This window comes from Knufia obscura (assembly GCF_036327395.1).
Source record: "Knufia obscura strain CCFEE 5817 isolate CBS 148926 chromosome Unknown scaffold_2, whole genome shotgun sequence".
Classification (NCBI taxonomy): Eukaryota; Fungi; Ascomycota; class Eurotiomycetes; order Chaetothyriales; family Trichomeriaceae; genus Knufia; species Knufia obscura.
Window position 1 is genome coordinate 2,364,548 of NW_027042688.1, and position 17,929 is coordinate 2,382,476.

Below are 17,929 nucleotides of genomic sequence, written 5' to 3' on the forward strand. Positions count from 1 at the left end.
ATAGAGTACCTAATTTACTATATATTAATTCGCCTAATAGCTAGTCTAATACTAATATCGCATAGGTATAGATTAAGTTAGTCTTTCTACTAAGTATACTATTATAAGATAGTAACGAGTATAAATTACTTATCTTTAACGACTATAAAATGTATATTAACCTACTACTAATACTTAAGCTAATTAAATAGTATAAGGTTATTCTTTTAGTCTTACCTATATATACTGGTTACTTTATATAGCTATTAAACGTTATATACTTTAGTTTACTTAAATAACTATATAAAGACGTAATTACCGAGATTATCCTACGAAGCGAGGAACGAGCGGAGTAGGTATCTAAAGGTATTTCATGTTAATAAAGCTACACTTTTAATTGGTTAATGCATATAATTGGCTGTACGTGATTTTACGATACCTTAAATCCTGTCGCGCTGTAACTTCCGCTACCTACGCTACGATAACGAATGGTCTCTGCGTAATAGCGATTACTTTACTAAATTAGTAGTATCGTTCTCTCTATTTATAAAAGTTTTTTCGAGCGAAAGAGACCGCTCGTTAGCGTAGTAGGTATAGAGGGATAGTTACGATAGAGATGCTATAAGTAGTAGATACCTAAAAATTTAGGTATCTCTCTCTCTTACCTTTACGTTAACCTTCGCCTTTTCTCTTTCTTCTACCTTTACTACTTAATATATATAACTATATAACTATATAGCTATATACTTAGTTTAATACTTTAAGTAATAAGTTAAGAAGTAATTAGATAATAAAATAGATACTTTAACTAATAATAAAACTAACAAACTTATAGATAATATAATAGTTAATTAAATACTTTAATTAGTAATAGAATTAAGAGATTAATAGATAATATAATAATTTAGATAATACTTAAGTTAAAACTTTAATTAATAATAAAATCAATAGATTAATAGATAATATAATAACTTAAATAGTATAATAATTTAGATAATATAATAATTTAAATAATAAATTAATAGATTATATAATAATTTAAATAATACTCTAGTTAATACTTAGATTAATAAACTAATAAGTAGTATAATAACTAAGTATTAACTAAATAAATACTTTAGTTAATACTTAAGTTAATATATAAGCTAATACTTTACTTAATAAATAACTTAATAAGTAACTTAATAAATAACTTAATAAATAACTTAATAAATAACTTAATAAGTAACTTAATAATATAAGTAACTTAATATATAACTTAATTAGTAACTTAGGACTAATACTTTAATTACTTTTCTTTCTTTAATTACCTAAGTTTAATCTCGCTTCGTAGGCGCTCTTAGTTCGTTTTACGTACTATAAGTATTTTAATATATTAGAACTCCGTTAAGATTAAAAAGATATAGTTTAGTTAGTTATATTATATAGTAAGATTATAAGTACTAATAAAAGCGAATATCCTCTTCGGATTTAGTGCTACTAGTATTTAGCTATTAACCGTTTAACTACTACTAAATTCACGTTTTATTAGACGTAAACGACTCTTATCTCCGCCTTAACTAATATACTAAGTATCCTTAATTCTTACGCTCTCTACTACTTAATAGCTACGCGACCTAATCGAGACTATAGTATAGTACTCTACTATAGCTATAAGATTAAACGAAGTTATTCGGAAGACTTATAAGACTATAGATACACTAAATATAACTATTACGCTTTAGAACGAGTAGATCTTAGTATATAAACGGTAAGAAGAGAAGAGAAACCGTGCTAAGGTAGTATAGGTTAATATTATAGTAAAGTAACTTAACTAACTATTTAAGAGCCCGGAGAATATACGTAGAGCTATAAAACGTAAAGTAGTCGTTACTACTATAGCTACAGTAAAGAAGGCAGTAATAGCTGCTTAAAAAGCAGCTAAAGCTGCTAAAGCTGCTAAAGATAAGGCTGCTAAAGAAGTAGCGTCGCAGAGTTACACTTAGAATAGTGTACCGAGCGATATAAGTATAACAGGTCCTATCTATATACAAATACCTATAGAAAAGGATAGGACAAGCTTGCTTATCGAGGGCGACGATATAGAGTGAGGAATTCGCACGAAAAGTAGGGGTGCACGAAAAGTACGTCATTGTAGTTAAGACAAGGAAAGATGCAACCGCTCCCGACTACCAAAGGTCCTATCCTCAGGCCGAGTACGGCGAAGGGCACTAACCTTTGATGCATTGATTGTCTTCAGAAACCCGGCAGCGACTTCCTAGGGTATGAGCGGAATTGGTTCAGCGGATTGTTGTGCTTTGCGTTAAGGTCCATACAAAGTACTTCATAGTTTCTACGCTCTATGACCCTGTGAGGGAATTTGATACAGCTCGCGCATTGTATTCTATTGAGGGATGCTATCACCCATCGCCTTTTTCACGTCCATGATCTCTTTTACAACGTCATGCAACCTATCCATCCTCAGATCTAACACCTCACAAAACTTCTTCACGCATCTTTCCTTCATTCCAGGGCAGCTCATAGTGAGCGCCATAAGGTCTGTCAAGCGATGGTAGTCAGCATCTGGCGGCAGTAGTGTATGGAGACGGAAGAGCATTTTCTGCTCTATTTGTCCCAGACTCAGGTGCTCGAACACAAGTTTACCTTCAACGATTCCTTGCTTGTAACGTGAGCGAATGCATCAACAAAGGCGGTGTTCTATTCAGCCATTGAAATGCCACCTTGGTGTAGCCTGTTCGTGGCCTTTTGGCCATTAATGTCGCCCGCTGGAGCGACACCAGCATTAATGGTTTGTGCCGTTCTACGCTGACCATCGACGTCCCCCGCTTCGAGTGCCACCTTGTTCTCTTCTACAGCTTGTTGTTCCGTCTTCGTGCTCGGCAACTGCTCCAGACTCTGGCCGGTCGTGCCTACGGCCGATGTGCTGGCGGTTTTCGATGGCAGATTGTCATCGATATCGTCTGCTGCGGTATCGAAGCCTTGACTTGCACCTGCTGTGCCACCGGTATTGCCGCTTGTTGGCTCGGGGGCACCGTTTTGTGTCTGTGTGGTTGTGGTTGGCTCAGCTTTCTTGACCTTTGGCTCCAAGAGGCCCAGTGCCTCCATGCGCAACTCCATAGCACGCTTGTGAGCATCTAGTCCTTCACACCTTGCAAGTTCGACGACCGCACGTCCAACGCTCTTTACCCCTTCCTCTGTCACAGCGGAAGAAGTAATGTGCTTCATGAAGCTGGCAAGGTTAACACCAGAGTATTGTTTAGCGTAGCCGTATGTCGGTAGCGAGTGGTTAACACCAGCGCTATAGTCACCGACCGACTCCGGCGTCCATTGACCAATGAAAACAGATCCTGCATGCTGTATCGACGACAACGTAGCATGAGGGTCCTCAATCTGTAAAATCAAGTGTTCTGGTGCGTAGTGGTTGCTCCACTTCAGAGCTGTTGCAAGGTCAGGCACAGATATGCTGACCGAATGATCTATAGCCCCACGAACGATATCAACACGAGGCAGGGCATGAGCTTGAGCATGTAATTCGTCCTCGATTGCTTGTAGCTTATCTTCTGATAAGTCCACTGCAAGCAGCACGACTTGGCTGTCAACACCATGCTCAGCCTGTGATAGTAGGTCTGATGCAACAAAAGCAGGGTTCGCTGTCTTGTCTGCGATAACAAGCACTTCTGATGGGCCAGCTGGCATATCTATCGACACCGAGGCTGTGGTGTCATTGCTGACAATCATCTTCGCAGCAGTCACAAACTGATTGCCAGGCCCGAGAATCTTGTCCACCTTGGTGATCGATGCTGTGCCATATGCCATTGCAGCGACTGCTTGTGCGCCACCGGCAAGTACGATGGCTTCAGCACCAACCTTGTGCGCGATGTAGACGATTTCTGGCGATATTGTGCCATCGCTTCGAGGCGGTGATGCCATGACAATGTTTTTGCAGCCAGCTGCCATTGCTGGCACACCGAGCATAAGAGCTGTGGAGGGAAGAACAGCTGTGCCTCCCGGAATGTACAGACCAACTTTCTCAATGGGTCGGCTAAAGCGAGAACATGTAACACCTGGCATGGTCTCAACGATGAGAGGTTTCTCCTCTTTTTGAGCTGAATGAAATGTAAGAATGTTGTTGTAAGAAACGTCAATAGCTTCGATAGTCTCTGGCGGCAATTGCATTAATGAAGCTGGGAATGGCGCTTTTAGTACCGGTGACTTCAGCGAAGTGGCCTTTTCGAACTTATGAGTATATTTCAGGACTGCTGAGTCGCCCTTTGCTTGAACATCAGCTATGATCGGCTGAACAAGCGACATGATCTTTTCAGTGGAGCGTTGTGAGGGCCGTTGTAAGGCTGATTCTATGGCATCTTGCGAGAATGCTTGTGTCGTGCTATACCTCTTCATTTGTATTCGGCCGTCCTCGGCGGTTCCGGCTGGGTCGGACGGCTCTTTTGGTATCGAGGCAGCCTCTTTGACTTCTTCCTTCCTGGGCGTGGGCTCGGCCTGCGATGTACCGTTCGTTTTCGACTGTGATGAGGGCTCTGACTTGAGGTACTGAGGTTTGGCGTCGCCTTTCCGCCTGGGCTTCGCTCGTAGACTCTTCAGGTCAAGACTTCTCTCGACGTCCGAAAGTGATACGTCTGCAGCAATACATCTAGTTAGAGCGAAGTATAGAAGATCAGCAGCCTCAGAGGCAATTTCATCTTTGGTTTGAGCCTCGCAAAGTTCGTCAGCTTCTTCTCGGATCTTTGCGTTGATCAGTTTAGGGTCGTTGAACAATCGCTTCGTGTAGGAGCCTTCAGGGGCAGACTGCTTTCGCTCTTTGATAGTCCTTTCGAGCTTCGCCAGCCCAGAATCCGGACCCCAGCAGGTCATGGTTCCGAGATGACAGAAGCCCCTTCCTCTCTGCCTCACACGAAACAGCAAGCAGTCCTTGTCGCAATCGAAGTCGAGACTGATGAGTTCTTGGGTATCCCCACTGGACTGGCCCTTGTACCATAAGCCTCTCTTGCGACTCTGATACACACCAGTCCCCGTTCTGAGTGCTTCAGAAATGCTCTGTTTGCTACTGTAAACCAAGCCCAGAGCAATACCTCGCTCATCGACCACAGTTGTAGTGTACAGACCGGTCTTGCGATCCGGAACTGCTCCAGCCAGTATCATATCCGTTACAGGTATGAGCTTATCGTGGCCCTCCTTGCTCGGGTCCAGCGTTAACCTGCCGGCAGACACAATGTAGGAACTACCGGGATATCTGGAGAGCACATCTTCATTCAATGTCTTGTCTGTGACCATGACCCAGATAGTCTGATCGGCGTGCGGTGGGCTGTTCTCAAGCTCCGCAAGTACAGCGTCGACGTATTCGCTGCCTCGATCTCCGTCAAAAGCCCATGGCGCAGTCTTCCAGTATGGGTTCTCTGCCAACCAGCTCTTCAGTTTCTGCAGATTTGTCATGGGAGGGTCCGGGGCGATGGTCAGCACAAGCCTTCCCGGCGCAAGCTGGTCTTCAGGATAGCTTGAAAGCACCTTGAGCTGCTCGAAGGTGACGAAGACCCGCCTTGCGCCAGCATGGAGTAGCTGGAAGACCTCGTCGAGGCTGGCTATGCGTCGCACATCCGCATGCACCTCAAGCTTGTTAAAGTTCTGTCGCAGAAATTGGAGGGCATCAGGCAACGAGTCGTGATCAACATCAATGAGGCATGATCCGAGATAGGATACCTGGTCGAGCGTTAGGCCTGCAGCTGTCGACACCGAGCTCGACGTCGACAACTCGACCGATGGTAAGAGCCCCAGCACCATTATGAGCAATTATTTGTGAACAAACAGCTTCAACTACAAAAGAGATCAAACCCGATAGCCCCATCAGTGCTTTTCAAGATGACTGTACTGTCCGCGCCGGCTGCGGCGTTGAGATGTTGATCCCCACCAAGCTTACAATTTTTGGAGCAGTCCCTGCAGCTCTATCAATGTGCCTGCATGGCTGTGACGCCACTTTTGCGCTTTATGGTCGAAAGCTTTACCGTGGCCACCTTCCTCCTACAGTACGGAGTACCTCGAGAGTGCCTCACATCGAATTGAATGAAGTCTTCAGCATCAACGGCACGATGGTCAACGAAGTCATCCATCTACTCCGTGTGCTCGAGGCCTTTCGGTATTACTGGTGATTTATCCCTCGCTCGTGCGTGCAACACATGGTGATACTGATAATGCAGATCTTAGACGATCGAATAGAAGTTCGAATTCAAGGCCGGGCCGGTAGTGCTTCCGTTTCAAGTCACCCTCCTTTTTCGTATCTGAGGCTTCCAGGCACGCCCCGGAAACTGAAAGTGAGCACCTCGTCACGCTCAAGTTGCCTGGAAGGTATGAAAATGTTCTCGTCAGAAGCGCTCATCTTGAGTTTCCGGGGTGTGCCAGGTCAAGAACTCAGGCCTAGAATGATCCAAGACACATGACCAGATTATCTCGCGGCCTGATTCCTGATCCGGTCACTGAACGACTGTCTCTCGTTGACTCGATTTATTATTGAGAAGATGACCTGACCCGTATTCCTCTCGACCTACACTTGTTCTCAGCCCGGAATGCATCTTGGGCTCGAAAAAGGGGCGAGCTGGGTTCAGCTTTCACAGCCTTCAACTTGCGATACTCGGCAATCAACGATGGCCCATACCGAAGTGCTAACATGCCGAATCTGAACTACAAACGAACGCGGTCAGCATCGCGGCTTCAGCGTACAGGCATTGGCATGATGTAGGAGATTGTGTTCGCAAGGCCCATGAATAGAAATGGTCGAGATGCAGTTTGTTCTGTCGGACTTCTGCGACTCACAACGTGCAGTATCTGTTGCTCACTATCCACAGCCGCGGCATTCTCAAGCGGGAGACTACTACTATCGCAGGAATAGAAGTAGAAAGTCAACCCTACATTGACAGGCTGCAGCCACTGTCAGTTCAGCATCATTACACCATCTCAACCTACCCACGATGTCCAATTCCGGCTGGCAAGAGATCGCGACGAAGAAGCAAGCAGAGCGAGACGCTCTCCTTCCCTCGAAATGGCGCCTTGATATGTCCAAATACCAGAGCAGGAACAACCTTCTCACCGTACCTATCGACTGTGGCATCTTGTCCGATAAACAGATTGACATCACCTCAAATTATGACGCTGTTGACCTTATTGCTCGGATGCGAGATGGCACCTTTTCCGTGGAGGAAGTCGTGACAGCTTTCTGTGCAAGGGCCGCTATAGCTCAACAACTGGTTGGTGACCGCTTCTATCAGATCAGGACCAGCTAACTGATATTGAAGACAAACTGCTTGACGGAGATCTTCTTCGACGAAGCTATCGAGCGGGCGCGACAATTGGATCATGAAAAGGCAACGAACCCTGATAAGCCATTGCCAAAGCTGTTCGGTTTACCTATTTCACTAAAAGACAGCTTCATGGTACCGGGTACCGATGCCACCATCGGCTTCATTTGTTTCGCGAACGACAAAAGCACCAAGTACTCTGTCCTTTGCGAAATGCTTCTCGAGCAGGGAGCTGTTTTCTACTGCAAGACAGCCATTCCGCAGACACTGATGACTGCTGACAGCGACAACAATGTCTTTGGCCGTTGCTTGAATCCCCATAACACCTCATTGACTGCTGGAGGCTCTAGCGGCGGAGAGGGCGCACTCATTGCCATGAGGGGTAGCGTTGTCGGCATTGGAACAGACATTGCTGGAAGCATTCGCATTCCCGCTCATTGCAACGGCACATACGGGTTCAAGCCAAGCGCAAGAGTTGTATCCCTGCAGGGCAAAAGATCTCCTGGTCGAGCTGGACTCGTTGGTGTTGAGCCCGTTGCGGGTCCGCTGGCTACATCAGCTCGAGCAAATGCGTTGATAATGCAAGTTATCCTCGAGGCGGAGCTCTGGAAACGCGATTCGATGCTCAACCACATATTCTGGCGAGGCCTGACACTGCCCAACCGTCCTTTGAAAATTGGCGTCGTCGAGGATGATGGACAGAATACCCCAACGCCACCTATGCGCCGGATGATGCGCGACGTCTCCCAGAAGCTCATGAACGCTGGAGTTGAGCTCATACCACTGAAGCTTACCGAGGTTGACAAGGCGATGGACCTACTATGGTTCTCGTTTTCGATGGATGGCATGAAAGTGAGTCCCCTATCTCTATGCATTGTTTATGATATTCACCCATCGCAGGACACCGTAGACTACATCAACCAGTCTGGTGAGCCCATGGTGAACTCTGTACGGCAGACAGGTCTGGTAGCTCTACCCGCGAAAAGCATTCACGAGATATTGGATTTCACTGTTGCACGCATTGGTACCCAGGAGAAGTATAGAGACATGTGGCTAAGCAATGGCCTGGACGCTCTCATCATGCCACCTGCTCCCTTCACGGCCCCCAAGATCGACACGTGGGGTGGGCTTGCCGCATACACTGCACTATGGAATCTGATGGACTATCCCGCGGCCATCGTTCCTATCGGTCAGGTCAATCCAGACGACAGAGTTGATGAAGCCGCAAAATATGGTGCGAAGGACGCCAAAGTCTACAACAGATACAGCGGGCCCGAACAGTTTGCGGATGCCCCAACCACCATCCAGGTCGTTGGCATGAAGCAGGAAGATGAATATCTTGCCCTGGTCGTGGAAAAGCTGGACGCTATTCTCAAGAGTCGATAATCGTCCCTGACGAATGGGCCCGGTACGAGGTCGGTCTCCACGACGCCCTTTCAGTGCTAGGCATCGCTTCTTTAATATCCTTCTCGATCTGACAAACTTCCTTTTTACCCCAGCACATTCGCGTGGTCATCAGTCACTTCCAGGTGGGTCCCCCGCAGTGTGTAATGGCCAATAACATTTATTTCCCGCATTCAGCCTAAACACACCCCTACCCTTTACAGGCCTTCCTGTCCCTCCGGAGCGCCGCTTTGCGGGGATGCAGGGCCCCATAGGCTTACAGCAGCTCGCGAAAACTCCTCCGCGATCCACCACGGTCATTTGCGTATGCTGAGGTTACCTGTGGTCGCTTCTCGTCTTGGCCGCCTTATCCGCAGCTCACGGAACGAACTCGAGCACGAAACTCATAGTCGAAGCTTGTGCCAATCACGTCGATCAGGTGTTTAACGAAAGTAAGCTCAACGCGGTGTCCATCATGTGTTCGGGGGCACATCTCATCTGCCGCCGTGACTTTAGCCTGAAAGTTTCCGACCGCCTTGACCACAGATATAGATGATGAATTTCACGACTTACACCACGCTCAAACTGCTGCTTGCGGTAGACTCAAGTCTTCACCTGCGACTTCCTCAACATGGCGCCGACTAAAGCATCTCAGTTCAGCGATGCTGCCCTGCAACATCGTCTCGAGCTTGCCGGCAAGAGATCAGGCTTTGCCTTGCTCTTCGCCAACGCTCGAGTATTCGGAATAACGTGCTTCGCCTGTATCGGCGGCCTGCTTTATGGATACAATCAAGGCGTGTTCAGTGGTATCTTGACAATGCCAGCTTTCGAAAGACACATGGGGGAATATGTCGCAAACCAGACCAAGAAGGGATGGCTCACTGTAAGTGCAGGCCTTGATAACAGTTAAGAGCATGAGGCGATTCACTAACGCACCACAGTCGATTCTCGAGCTTGGAGCGTGGACGGGAACATTGGTATGTGTGATCCACCAGCAGCCCTTTCGAGCCTGCTGACCAGTTGTAGTATTCCGGCTTTCTTGCTGAGATCATATCCCGAAAGTATGCAATCATTGTCAACACCTGCATTTTCATACTCGGAGTCATCGTTCAAGCCACTGCGATCTCGGCCGGCCACAATGCTATCCTCGGAGGTAAGGTGTTGAAACCAGCTACAGCCACAGCCATATCTGATTTGTTCTAGGTCGCTTCGTCGTTGGTATGGCGGTTGGTTCCCTCTCAATGATCGTGCCGATGTACGTCGCCGAATGCGCTCCGCCTGAAGTACGAGGCTTGCTCATTGGGATGCAACAATTCGCTATCGAGTTTGGCATCATGATCTCCTTCTGGTGAGACTCTCCCTTTCCTGACACACTTCCTCGGAGACCTAGAGCTCCACACATACTGGGTCCGGACACTGGTTGGTCATTCCAGCTGTGCTAATCTGCTGGAACAGGATCGACTACGGCTGTCACTTCTGGGGCGGCACTGGAACAACCCAAGTCGAAGCAGCCTGGCTACTCCCCATCTGTCTGCAACTCGGCCCAGCATTGATCCTCCTCGTAGGCATGATCTTCATGCCTTTCACTCCTCGATGGCTCGTCCACCACGGCCGCGAAGCGGACGCCAGAAGAACCCTAGCACAACTGCGAGACATGCCAGAGGATCATGACCTGATCGAGCTCGAGTTCCTCGAAATCAAAGCACAATCCTTGTTCGAGAAGCGCACCGTCGAAGCCAATTTCCCACATCTCAGGGAGTTGACAGCGTGGAATACGGTCAAGCTTCAGTTTGTATCGATTGCTTCGCTGTTCAAGACGATGCCGATGTTCAGACGTGTCATGGTTGCGACGGTTACTATGTTCTTTCAACAGTGGACTGGTATCAATGCTGGTAAGTTCTCCAGTCTGATAGGCCCTGGTGTTGTTTGCTAACAAGTTCAGTCCTCTACTACGCACCCCAGATCTTCGGCGCCCTTGGCATGAGCTCGAACACAACGTCTCTCCTAGCCACAGGTGTCGTCGGCGTTGTCATGCTTCTTGCTACTATTCCCGCAATCCTTTACATTGATCGAATCGGCCGAAAACCGGCATTGGCCATCGGTGCGCTCTGCATGGGCTTCTGCCACTTCGTCATCGCAGTCATCTTCGCTCGGAACGAGAACAAGTGGGAGAACCAACAGGCTAGCGCGTGGGCCTGTATCGTCATGGTCTGGCTGTTCGTGGCAAACTTCGGATGGTCATGGGGTCCTTGTGTAAGACTTACTTGTTCATATCTCAAGACCTCTGCTAACAAGATCTAGGCCTGGATCGTCGTCGCCGAAGTCTGGCCTCTCTCCGCCCGTCCCTACGGCATCGCCCTTGGCGCATCCTCCAACTGGATGAATAACTTGTAAGCATCCACCCCTGCCTCCATCCACTAACATGCCAGCTAATACCATTCAGCATCGTCGGCCAAGTCACGCCAGACATGATCACCGGCATATCTTACGGCACCTTCATCCTCTTCGGCGTTCTCATTACCATGGGCGCAGGCTTCATCTGGTTCTTCACACCAGAGACGTCGAAGCTTACATTGGAAGAGATGGACATCGTGTTTGGCAGCAGTGGTGTTGCGATTGCGGACCAAGAAAGAATGCAGGCTATCAATGTTGAGATAGGGCTTGAGGACAGGATTCAAGGCTTGACTGGTAGGAGCAGTAGTGTTGGTGTTGCTGGGGAGAAGGAGCCTGTTGGGAAGACAATGAATGAGAAGCTCTAGACGTGTCGAGGCGGCGACACGTTGAGTCAGCCCAGGAAGGGAGTGGGTGCGGGCTTGGTTGGGTAGCAAGGAAGATATGTCTATTCAGCCTTGTAGATAGAACAAAAGGAATACTGCGGCCAGCCCTTCTCAAGCGGCAGGATCATTGAGATGTGCGGTCGCTCCTGCGTGTCATGAGGTTGTACCTTGCTCTCCGGCTCATTGTCTCTGTACATTGCGAACTGTGCAGGCTACACGATTTCCCTTTCTATTTCTACTTACTACACCATCACACCACATATCATCACTCCCTAAGCTTGATCCTCATCCTCATTCCGTCAACGGGCACAGTAGTAACCTGATTGATACCCCAAACCTGCCATCCCTTCGATTCCCCAACCTTCACATCCTCCTTCCCTGTGCCTGCATAGACCACCTGCCCTGGCTTCGGCTTCGTCCCATCCAGACCCACCTTCGTCCACTCGAAGCCCCGCGCCATGATACTTAGCACTATTTTCGCCTCCATATACGCCAGATTCGAACCGATACACGTTCTTGGCCCTCGTTCGAAAGGTCGGAAACTGCCCGTTGGGAGTGTTGAGATGTGGTAGGGATGCGGGAGGTCGCCCTTGTTTGTCTCAGTCTTCGTGGCGGACCCGTTGGGCTGCTTGTGTGTATTCATCGCTTCCTCGAGCTCATCGACCGAGCCTTTGCCGCTTCGATCCAGGAAGCGTGCTGGGTTAAACTCGTGGGCGTCTGGACCCCAGATGTTCGGATTCCGCTGAATGAGGAAGTGGGAGTTGTAGAATCTCAGGCCGTCGGCGCGGATCCTAATTGCTTCGTGATGCTCGCCTGTTTTGCTGTGTGTCCAGGCGGGCAGGTCGAGGTAATATGGTTGTTGGCCTTTGTGGTTTGGATACTCTGGATCATATGGCGCAAGCGGTACGAGTCTTGCGCTTCCACCAGGTGGATTCAGACGCAATGCTTCTTTGACGAATGCCGTTGTATATGGTAGCTTTGGACCTAATATCTCGTCGACATTCGCGTCGGCTTTGCTGAGGATGTCGAGAGCTGCGAAGGGGTCTTGGGTGCCGAAGACTGCGTCGTGTTCCGCGCAGAGGAGCTCGCGGATTTGTCGGTGGTGCTCGGAGTATAGTGGTGAGGATGGGTAGGATTTCGATAGCTCCAGTGCCATCCACTGGATGAGTGTTGAGGTCGTGTCCTGGCCGGCGAAGAGGAAGGTTTTCACTTGTGAGACTGTGGCGTTCAGTACTGATGGGGTTGGATCTAGGCCCGTAAGTGCTAGATTGACGATTGCTTTGGCGGAGGATACGGTTGAGGGCTTCTTGTCCGCCGAGGAATCCCCTTGCTTGATTGACGGTAGCTTGTTGATGATCTCGTTGTAGACAGCTTTGGTGTAGAGTCGGTCGTATATCCATTCTTTGATTCGACGCTGAGGGTAAAGGTAGGCTACGAAATTGAACCCCTGCCCAGTTTTCTCCGTCAAGCTCGACATGGTCTTGATTGAGGTCAGAATCCCGAATGTGGATTTTGGGCCTTGGCCTTCAGGTACAGTTTGTGCTTGAAAGTCCTTCTCGATAGCAACCTGGGTGATCACGTCGGTCGTCAGATCTGAAGCTGGGTCTTTCAGAAAGAAGTCGTCACCGATCCTTGCATGGTCTTTGAGCCTGTTCAGGAAGACCTTCGTCTTGGAAACAACAAGCGGAATCAACGTATTGAGATGCGTAGGGGCGAAACCCTTGTTGAATCTCCTCCGCTGAGTTCGCCATTCATCGCCTTCAATAAGCACGAGAGAATGATCGCCCACCAGTCGCGTCAACGTCTGAAGCGTGTTCGATTTCGGCAACGAATGTTTGTACTCTGGTGAGGGTTGGGTGATAGCTTCAGCGATGGTTGGATCTGCTATGATCAACATCGCTCTATCGATCGGAGCAAGATCCATCATGTACGCCGGCGGCTGACCGAGCTCGTTCCAAATATCCTCAAAGGCATAGTCGGGATGGTGGTTGATGGAGGGCGAAAGCCTCTCGCCGCAGTTGACGAGGTTACCGGCTGCCCAGTGTCGCGGCAGGTACGGGATGTCATTGTACCTATGGCGGATGCGATAGGTGAAGATAACTCTCAGGGCAGTCTTGTAGGCAACGAAGACGAAGAGCAGGAGCAGCGATAGCCGCAGAAGCTGATAGCATACCGAGATAAGCTCTTCATTGTCGAACATGGACGCTGCCATCGTGTTTTCTTGGAGAGTTCCTTATGTCGCGAAGCTCTTTCCAGTCCTCTGTTACATTAGCCGTGCTTTGGTTACATCACTCCGACCTTGTCGTACATTCGCAGGTGTTTCAAGGCGGCTTGCTGGAATGTAATCCGCCGGAAACAATGTCGAAACAAGATAAAAGAGAGCATATGTTTCGACAAGGCCGGAAGAAGTGCATTATCGCCACCAAGTAATTCGTAAATCTAGCCGTTTATGGATCAAAGGAACGACACTTGTGTTTCGGCGCAAGCAAGATACGCCCGTAATATAATAAGTGGGGTTTCGGCGGGCACTGGTGGACAGGGTTCTGGCCTGGTTATGTAACTAGGATCTGACGGCTGTTTTCAAGCTTCGGTAAACCAGCGTCAGGATGGAAGCAGTGTTAGGCCCCCAGCTGTGATGCCACGAGAAAGCAATCACGTGGACTTGCTAACGGGGAAGGCGAGGCAGCTGGTCACTTGTAAGTCGCATAGTCTTACTCAGCTATTGCGACACGGGCTTACGAGTATGTCGATAGATATTACCGCACGGCGCATTGAGTAGTACGTAAGTTCCGGTGACAGTAAACACGGAACTGCAAGCAAAGGACACATGAAGGTAACAACGTGTGGAAAGCTATCATGTTTCTAATCATTATACTATCCTATTTCCATCCCTAAGACTCTCCTAATTCGAGGCTCTCGTGCTAGCATCGGCCATATTTTTGGACAACCTCCTAATCAACATTGATCTTGATGTATTCACCCTCTCCACTGGCATCGGAGAACTTCTCCCAGTCGTCTTCCTCGTGGTCGTCTTCAGCTGAGTACGCAGGAAGTTGTTCCCCAGATGTGCTGGTCTTGACTCCCTCCTTGTCCTGCTCAGCTTCATGATGCTTAGGTTGCGGCTCAGGTGCTTCAGCAGGTGATGCTTCCTCATCATTGGGCTCAGGTCGAACTTCGTGGTTCTTCATGTCGATCAGGCTAATTTCTTCTCTCTTGGGTGCATCTGTTGTTTCGGTTGCTGCAACACTAGCCTGCTCATCCGCATCGAACAAGACTGGCTTCTCAGAGTACTCATCCTCGTAATCGGCTTGTCCTTCAGCGAGTGGATCAGTGGTGATAGGCACCTCACGCTTCTGGTGTACTTTCTCGACTTTCGGGATCTTGACCACAAGCACACCATCGGTCATCTTTGCACTGATTCCTGCGACATCTATGCTAGCTGGATCACGTTTAGTCCCAAGTCGGATAGCCTTCTCGAAAACTCCAGTCTCGCGCTTTCGACCATCGACGACCAGTTCTTTAAGCATTTGCTCATCGACGTCTGGTCTATGGACAACGCCTGTGATGCGCAACATGCTGTGTTCGCCATCGTAGTCGACGCCGATATCTGATTTCTTCGCACCTGGTAGGGAGAGATGTATCGTGTAGAGGTCTTTGTTCTCAAAGATATCGGCTCGTGGTTCAAAATTAACTTCCTGGCTAGTTCGGCCGGCGGTGAAGCGATCAGCCGTAAGACCTAGACCTTCAGCTGCGTTGCTTAGGTCGACACCAAGTCTGTCACCGAGCTTGTTGAGAAAGTCCCCGAGATTGAACTCTGGTCGAGGACCACGTGGTGGTGATGGCCGGTGGTGAGGTCCGTGGGGTCCTCTAGCATGCGGGGGCGGGCCATGAGGATGATGATGTGGTGGTCCTGGTGGGCCTGGAGGACCGCGGTGCTCATTACCCTCCGTGCCTTCAGGAGCCCAAGGTCCGCGAGCAAAGAATGGGTGTCCAAACATGAACGGAGGTGGTCCTCCCCAGCCAGCACGTCCTCTGCGACAAGGATGACCGCGTCGGCCATGTCGGCCTTCAGTATCTTCGCCCTCAAAGGCGCGAGCAAACCGACCACGACCACGGAATGGGATCTCCCGTTCGGTCGTCTTTGGCTCGGCTGTCTTATTCTCGGCTTCGCCATCAAATGCAGAAGCAAACCGACCACGACCACGGAAAGGCATGTCCCTTCGACCGCCTTGAACAGGGTTGGGCTGGGCGGTGGATGGATCCGTCTCTGGTGGATCTTCAACAGTCGGTTGCTTGCCTCGAGCGGTTTCGCTCATCTCAGGCTGTGCTGGTCTGGCTGGAGGAACTCCAGCTGGTGATGATCGAGGTGGAGATGAAGGTGGACCATGGTGGCGGTGCGGTTGGCTTGGCGGACCGGCGAAGAGAGGGTGGTCCTCGAGCGACGATACGAAATCCCAGAATGGGTTCGACGGCGGGTTCAGGTAGTAAACAGGAGGCATATTCGAAACTTGGTTTTGATTGATGAGACAACGGAGTGAAGGTTGAGAGAGTGATTGCACATCTGTCAAGCCACAATCGATGATCTTATAGACTCGAGTCGGACAGGCAGTCATGTTTTGCTAGCATACGATTGGCGGACAACTTACCTAGATAACGAATCACAGCTCACGAGGCCTGTCTGATCTGCTCGAACATGCGAGAAGGGTCTTCCGCCACACCATTGATGGTGTGTAATCGAGGGGTTGCGTGCAGACGCGTGGTCTAGGCTGCCTTGGTATTACAACGCACCGCATCCTAGACTGCGTGCCACTCATCCATACCTACATATCGTCACGGAAGAGTGAAATATTGATAGAAGAAGACACGAATGTTTGCTGTCGTAACTAAGCGATTTGCCTCCAGACTCGAGGATAAACTTCGGAGCCGAAACATGTCATCATTGCTGCCTAGCCGCCCTAATCGTGCTCAGGCATATCTGATGAACATGGTCGGTGGACGGAGGCTCTTCTACTGCTATGATGGACGTTCTCCCACTGACACCCGGTGTGGAAATGTTGAATGTGTGAAGACATCCGAGCTCGTTTCGCAGCGTACCGAATCAGTCCATGAACCAGTACACACTTTCTTGCTCCCCCCAAAGCCTGCACTTTTGAGGGTGCAAGTTGGGCAACAGCAAAAGGATTGTTTTGAGATTCGCTTATGAGGATATTCAAACCGTGATGCCAGTCTTCTAAGGGACGAATTGTATCTCGCGGAACTGCTTGGACAGGGTGGCATCAAGACGGAATGACATGGGACAGAGTGGATTGCTGCGCACATCGCGAGTCCACAGGTTAAGCAAGGCGGTACGGTTTGGTGTTGTCCGAGACACGTCCGTAATCTCTGCTCTGTTTAGGCCTTCGCCACCATGGTAGCGTTGCTCAAGGTCTTCGATCTGTCTCTCGACTTTCTCTTCGTCGGTCAACTCGTGTTTGCCCCCCAATACTTGGCGTTGCGATATGGTCAGTTCATTCAGACCACCGAGGTGTTGGTAGACATCAAACCTCACAACGACCTCGCAACCAGACACTTGATCCATCCTCACCTTTATGTCTGTCGAACAGTATTGGCATTTGAAAAGAGTTGGACATTGCCAGTGCTCTGTATGGACGGCTCGCGGTCCGGACGCAAATTGCATCGTTGCGATCTCAGATTGTTTCCTGGCGTGCTCCGTCGCGGCACAAACTAAAGCTTGGAATCCCATCTTCGAATGTACACAGATTGCTTCATCAAAGTGTTCAAGCTCGAGCTCTGCCCATGTCTGAAAATCAATACGCACAGTATAATGGTGTGTCCTCCAGATCATCAAGGCGCCATTGACAAGTTTTGGTCGGATCTCGTTTGCCCGCTTCGAAAAGCTTTTCTTACAAACGTGATCCAGCGTCCTCCTGGAGATGCCAAACTCAGGACCGAGTATTCCATGACGGATCATTAAGCGGCGCTCTGGCTCGAATATGCCATAGAAGGACGGCTTGCAACCCTTGTTGCAAATGACGAGCGAGCCAGTAGAAGGTCGGTTCTTACTCGTACAGGAGGGACACTGGTAATGCCTCGATTTGGCTTTGCGCCAGGAGTACAGTCTTTCATGGACAGGACATGATAGTTGACTAGACAGGTCCCTCTCAATCAACCGCAACAGATGCGCTTCACGTCCATGGTGTTTTGGCGAAGGCTTGTGCAGCTTGAAGAATAAGTCGTAGAGTATTCTGCATGTCAGGCTGAAGGCCACGGCATTCTCATATGGCAAGAAGGCTTCGATGGCAATAAGGATTTCTGTAGGGAGACCCCACAAGAGACAGTCCTGTACAGGTAATGCTCTTGGATGTTTATCCTCGCATTTCGCTTCGGCTGAAGCGGACGACTTCGTAAGCAAACGCGATATGCGACGCATTTTTGAGAGGTGATTGCAGGAAGCGACGAGGTTGGCCCCTGGTTTCGCCACGCGTT

General features: G+C 49.1%; 6 protein-coding genes across 6 annotated transcripts; 2 read left to right on the forward strand and 4 right to left on the reverse strand.

Moving 5' to 3' along the window:
• Nucleotides 1-2,676: 2,676 nt before the first annotated feature.
• On the reverse strand, nt 2,677-5,775 carry HIS4 (trifunctional histidinol dehydrogenase; the record flags this gene model as incomplete). The annotated part of the gene is made up of 1 exon (XM_064871156.1): nt 2,677-5,775. The coding sequence occupies one exon, from the start codon at nt 5,773-5,775 to the stop codon at nt 2,677-2,679; it is 3,099 nt and encodes a 1,032-aa protein (XP_064733609.1).
• Nucleotides 5,776-6,956: 1,181 nt separating this feature from the next.
• PMZ80_002725 (uncharacterized protein) lies at nt 6,957-8,669 on the forward strand (the record flags this gene model as incomplete). The annotated part of the gene is made up of 2 exons (XM_064871157.1): nt 6,957-7,232; nt 7,281-8,669. 2 exons carry the CDS (start codon nt 6,957-6,959, stop codon nt 8,667-8,669), a joined length of 1,665 nt encoding a protein of 554 aa, XP_064733610.1.
• A 628-nt stretch (nt 8,670-9,297) lies between these two features.
• Nucleotides 9,298-11,425, forward strand: PMZ80_002726 (uncharacterized protein; the record flags this gene model as incomplete). The annotated part of the gene is made up of 8 exons (XM_064871158.1): nt 9,298-9,549; nt 9,608-9,643; nt 9,693-9,819; nt 9,870-10,014; nt 10,122-10,558; nt 10,609-10,919; nt 10,968-11,056; nt 11,110-11,425. The coding sequence occupies 8 exons, from the start codon at nt 9,298-9,300 to the stop codon at nt 11,423-11,425; spliced, it is 1,713 nt and encodes a 570-aa protein (XP_064733611.1).
• A 283-nt stretch (nt 11,426-11,708) lies between these two features.
• PMZ80_002727 (uncharacterized protein) lies at nt 11,709-13,655 on the reverse strand (the record flags this gene model as incomplete). The annotated part of the gene is made up of 1 exon (XM_064871159.1): nt 11,709-13,655. The coding sequence occupies one exon, from the start codon at nt 13,653-13,655 to the stop codon at nt 11,709-11,711; it is 1,947 nt and encodes a 648-aa protein (XP_064733612.1).
• A 739-nt stretch (nt 13,656-14,394) lies between these two features.
• PMZ80_002728 (uncharacterized protein) lies at nt 14,395-15,942 on the reverse strand (the record flags this gene model as incomplete). Its single annotated transcript, XM_064871160.1, has 1 exon — nt 14,395-15,942. One exon carries the CDS (start codon nt 15,940-15,942, stop codon nt 14,395-14,397), a length of 1,548 nt encoding a protein of 515 aa, XP_064733613.1.
• Nucleotides 15,943-16,673: 731 nt separating this feature from the next.
• Nucleotides 16,674-17,873, reverse strand: PMZ80_002729 (uncharacterized protein; the record flags this gene model as incomplete). The annotated part of the gene is made up of 1 exon (XM_064871161.1): nt 16,674-17,873. The coding sequence occupies one exon, from the start codon at nt 17,871-17,873 to the stop codon at nt 16,674-16,676; it is 1,200 nt and encodes a 399-aa protein (XP_064733614.1).
• Between the last annotated feature and the right edge of the window lie 56 nt (nt 17,874-17,929).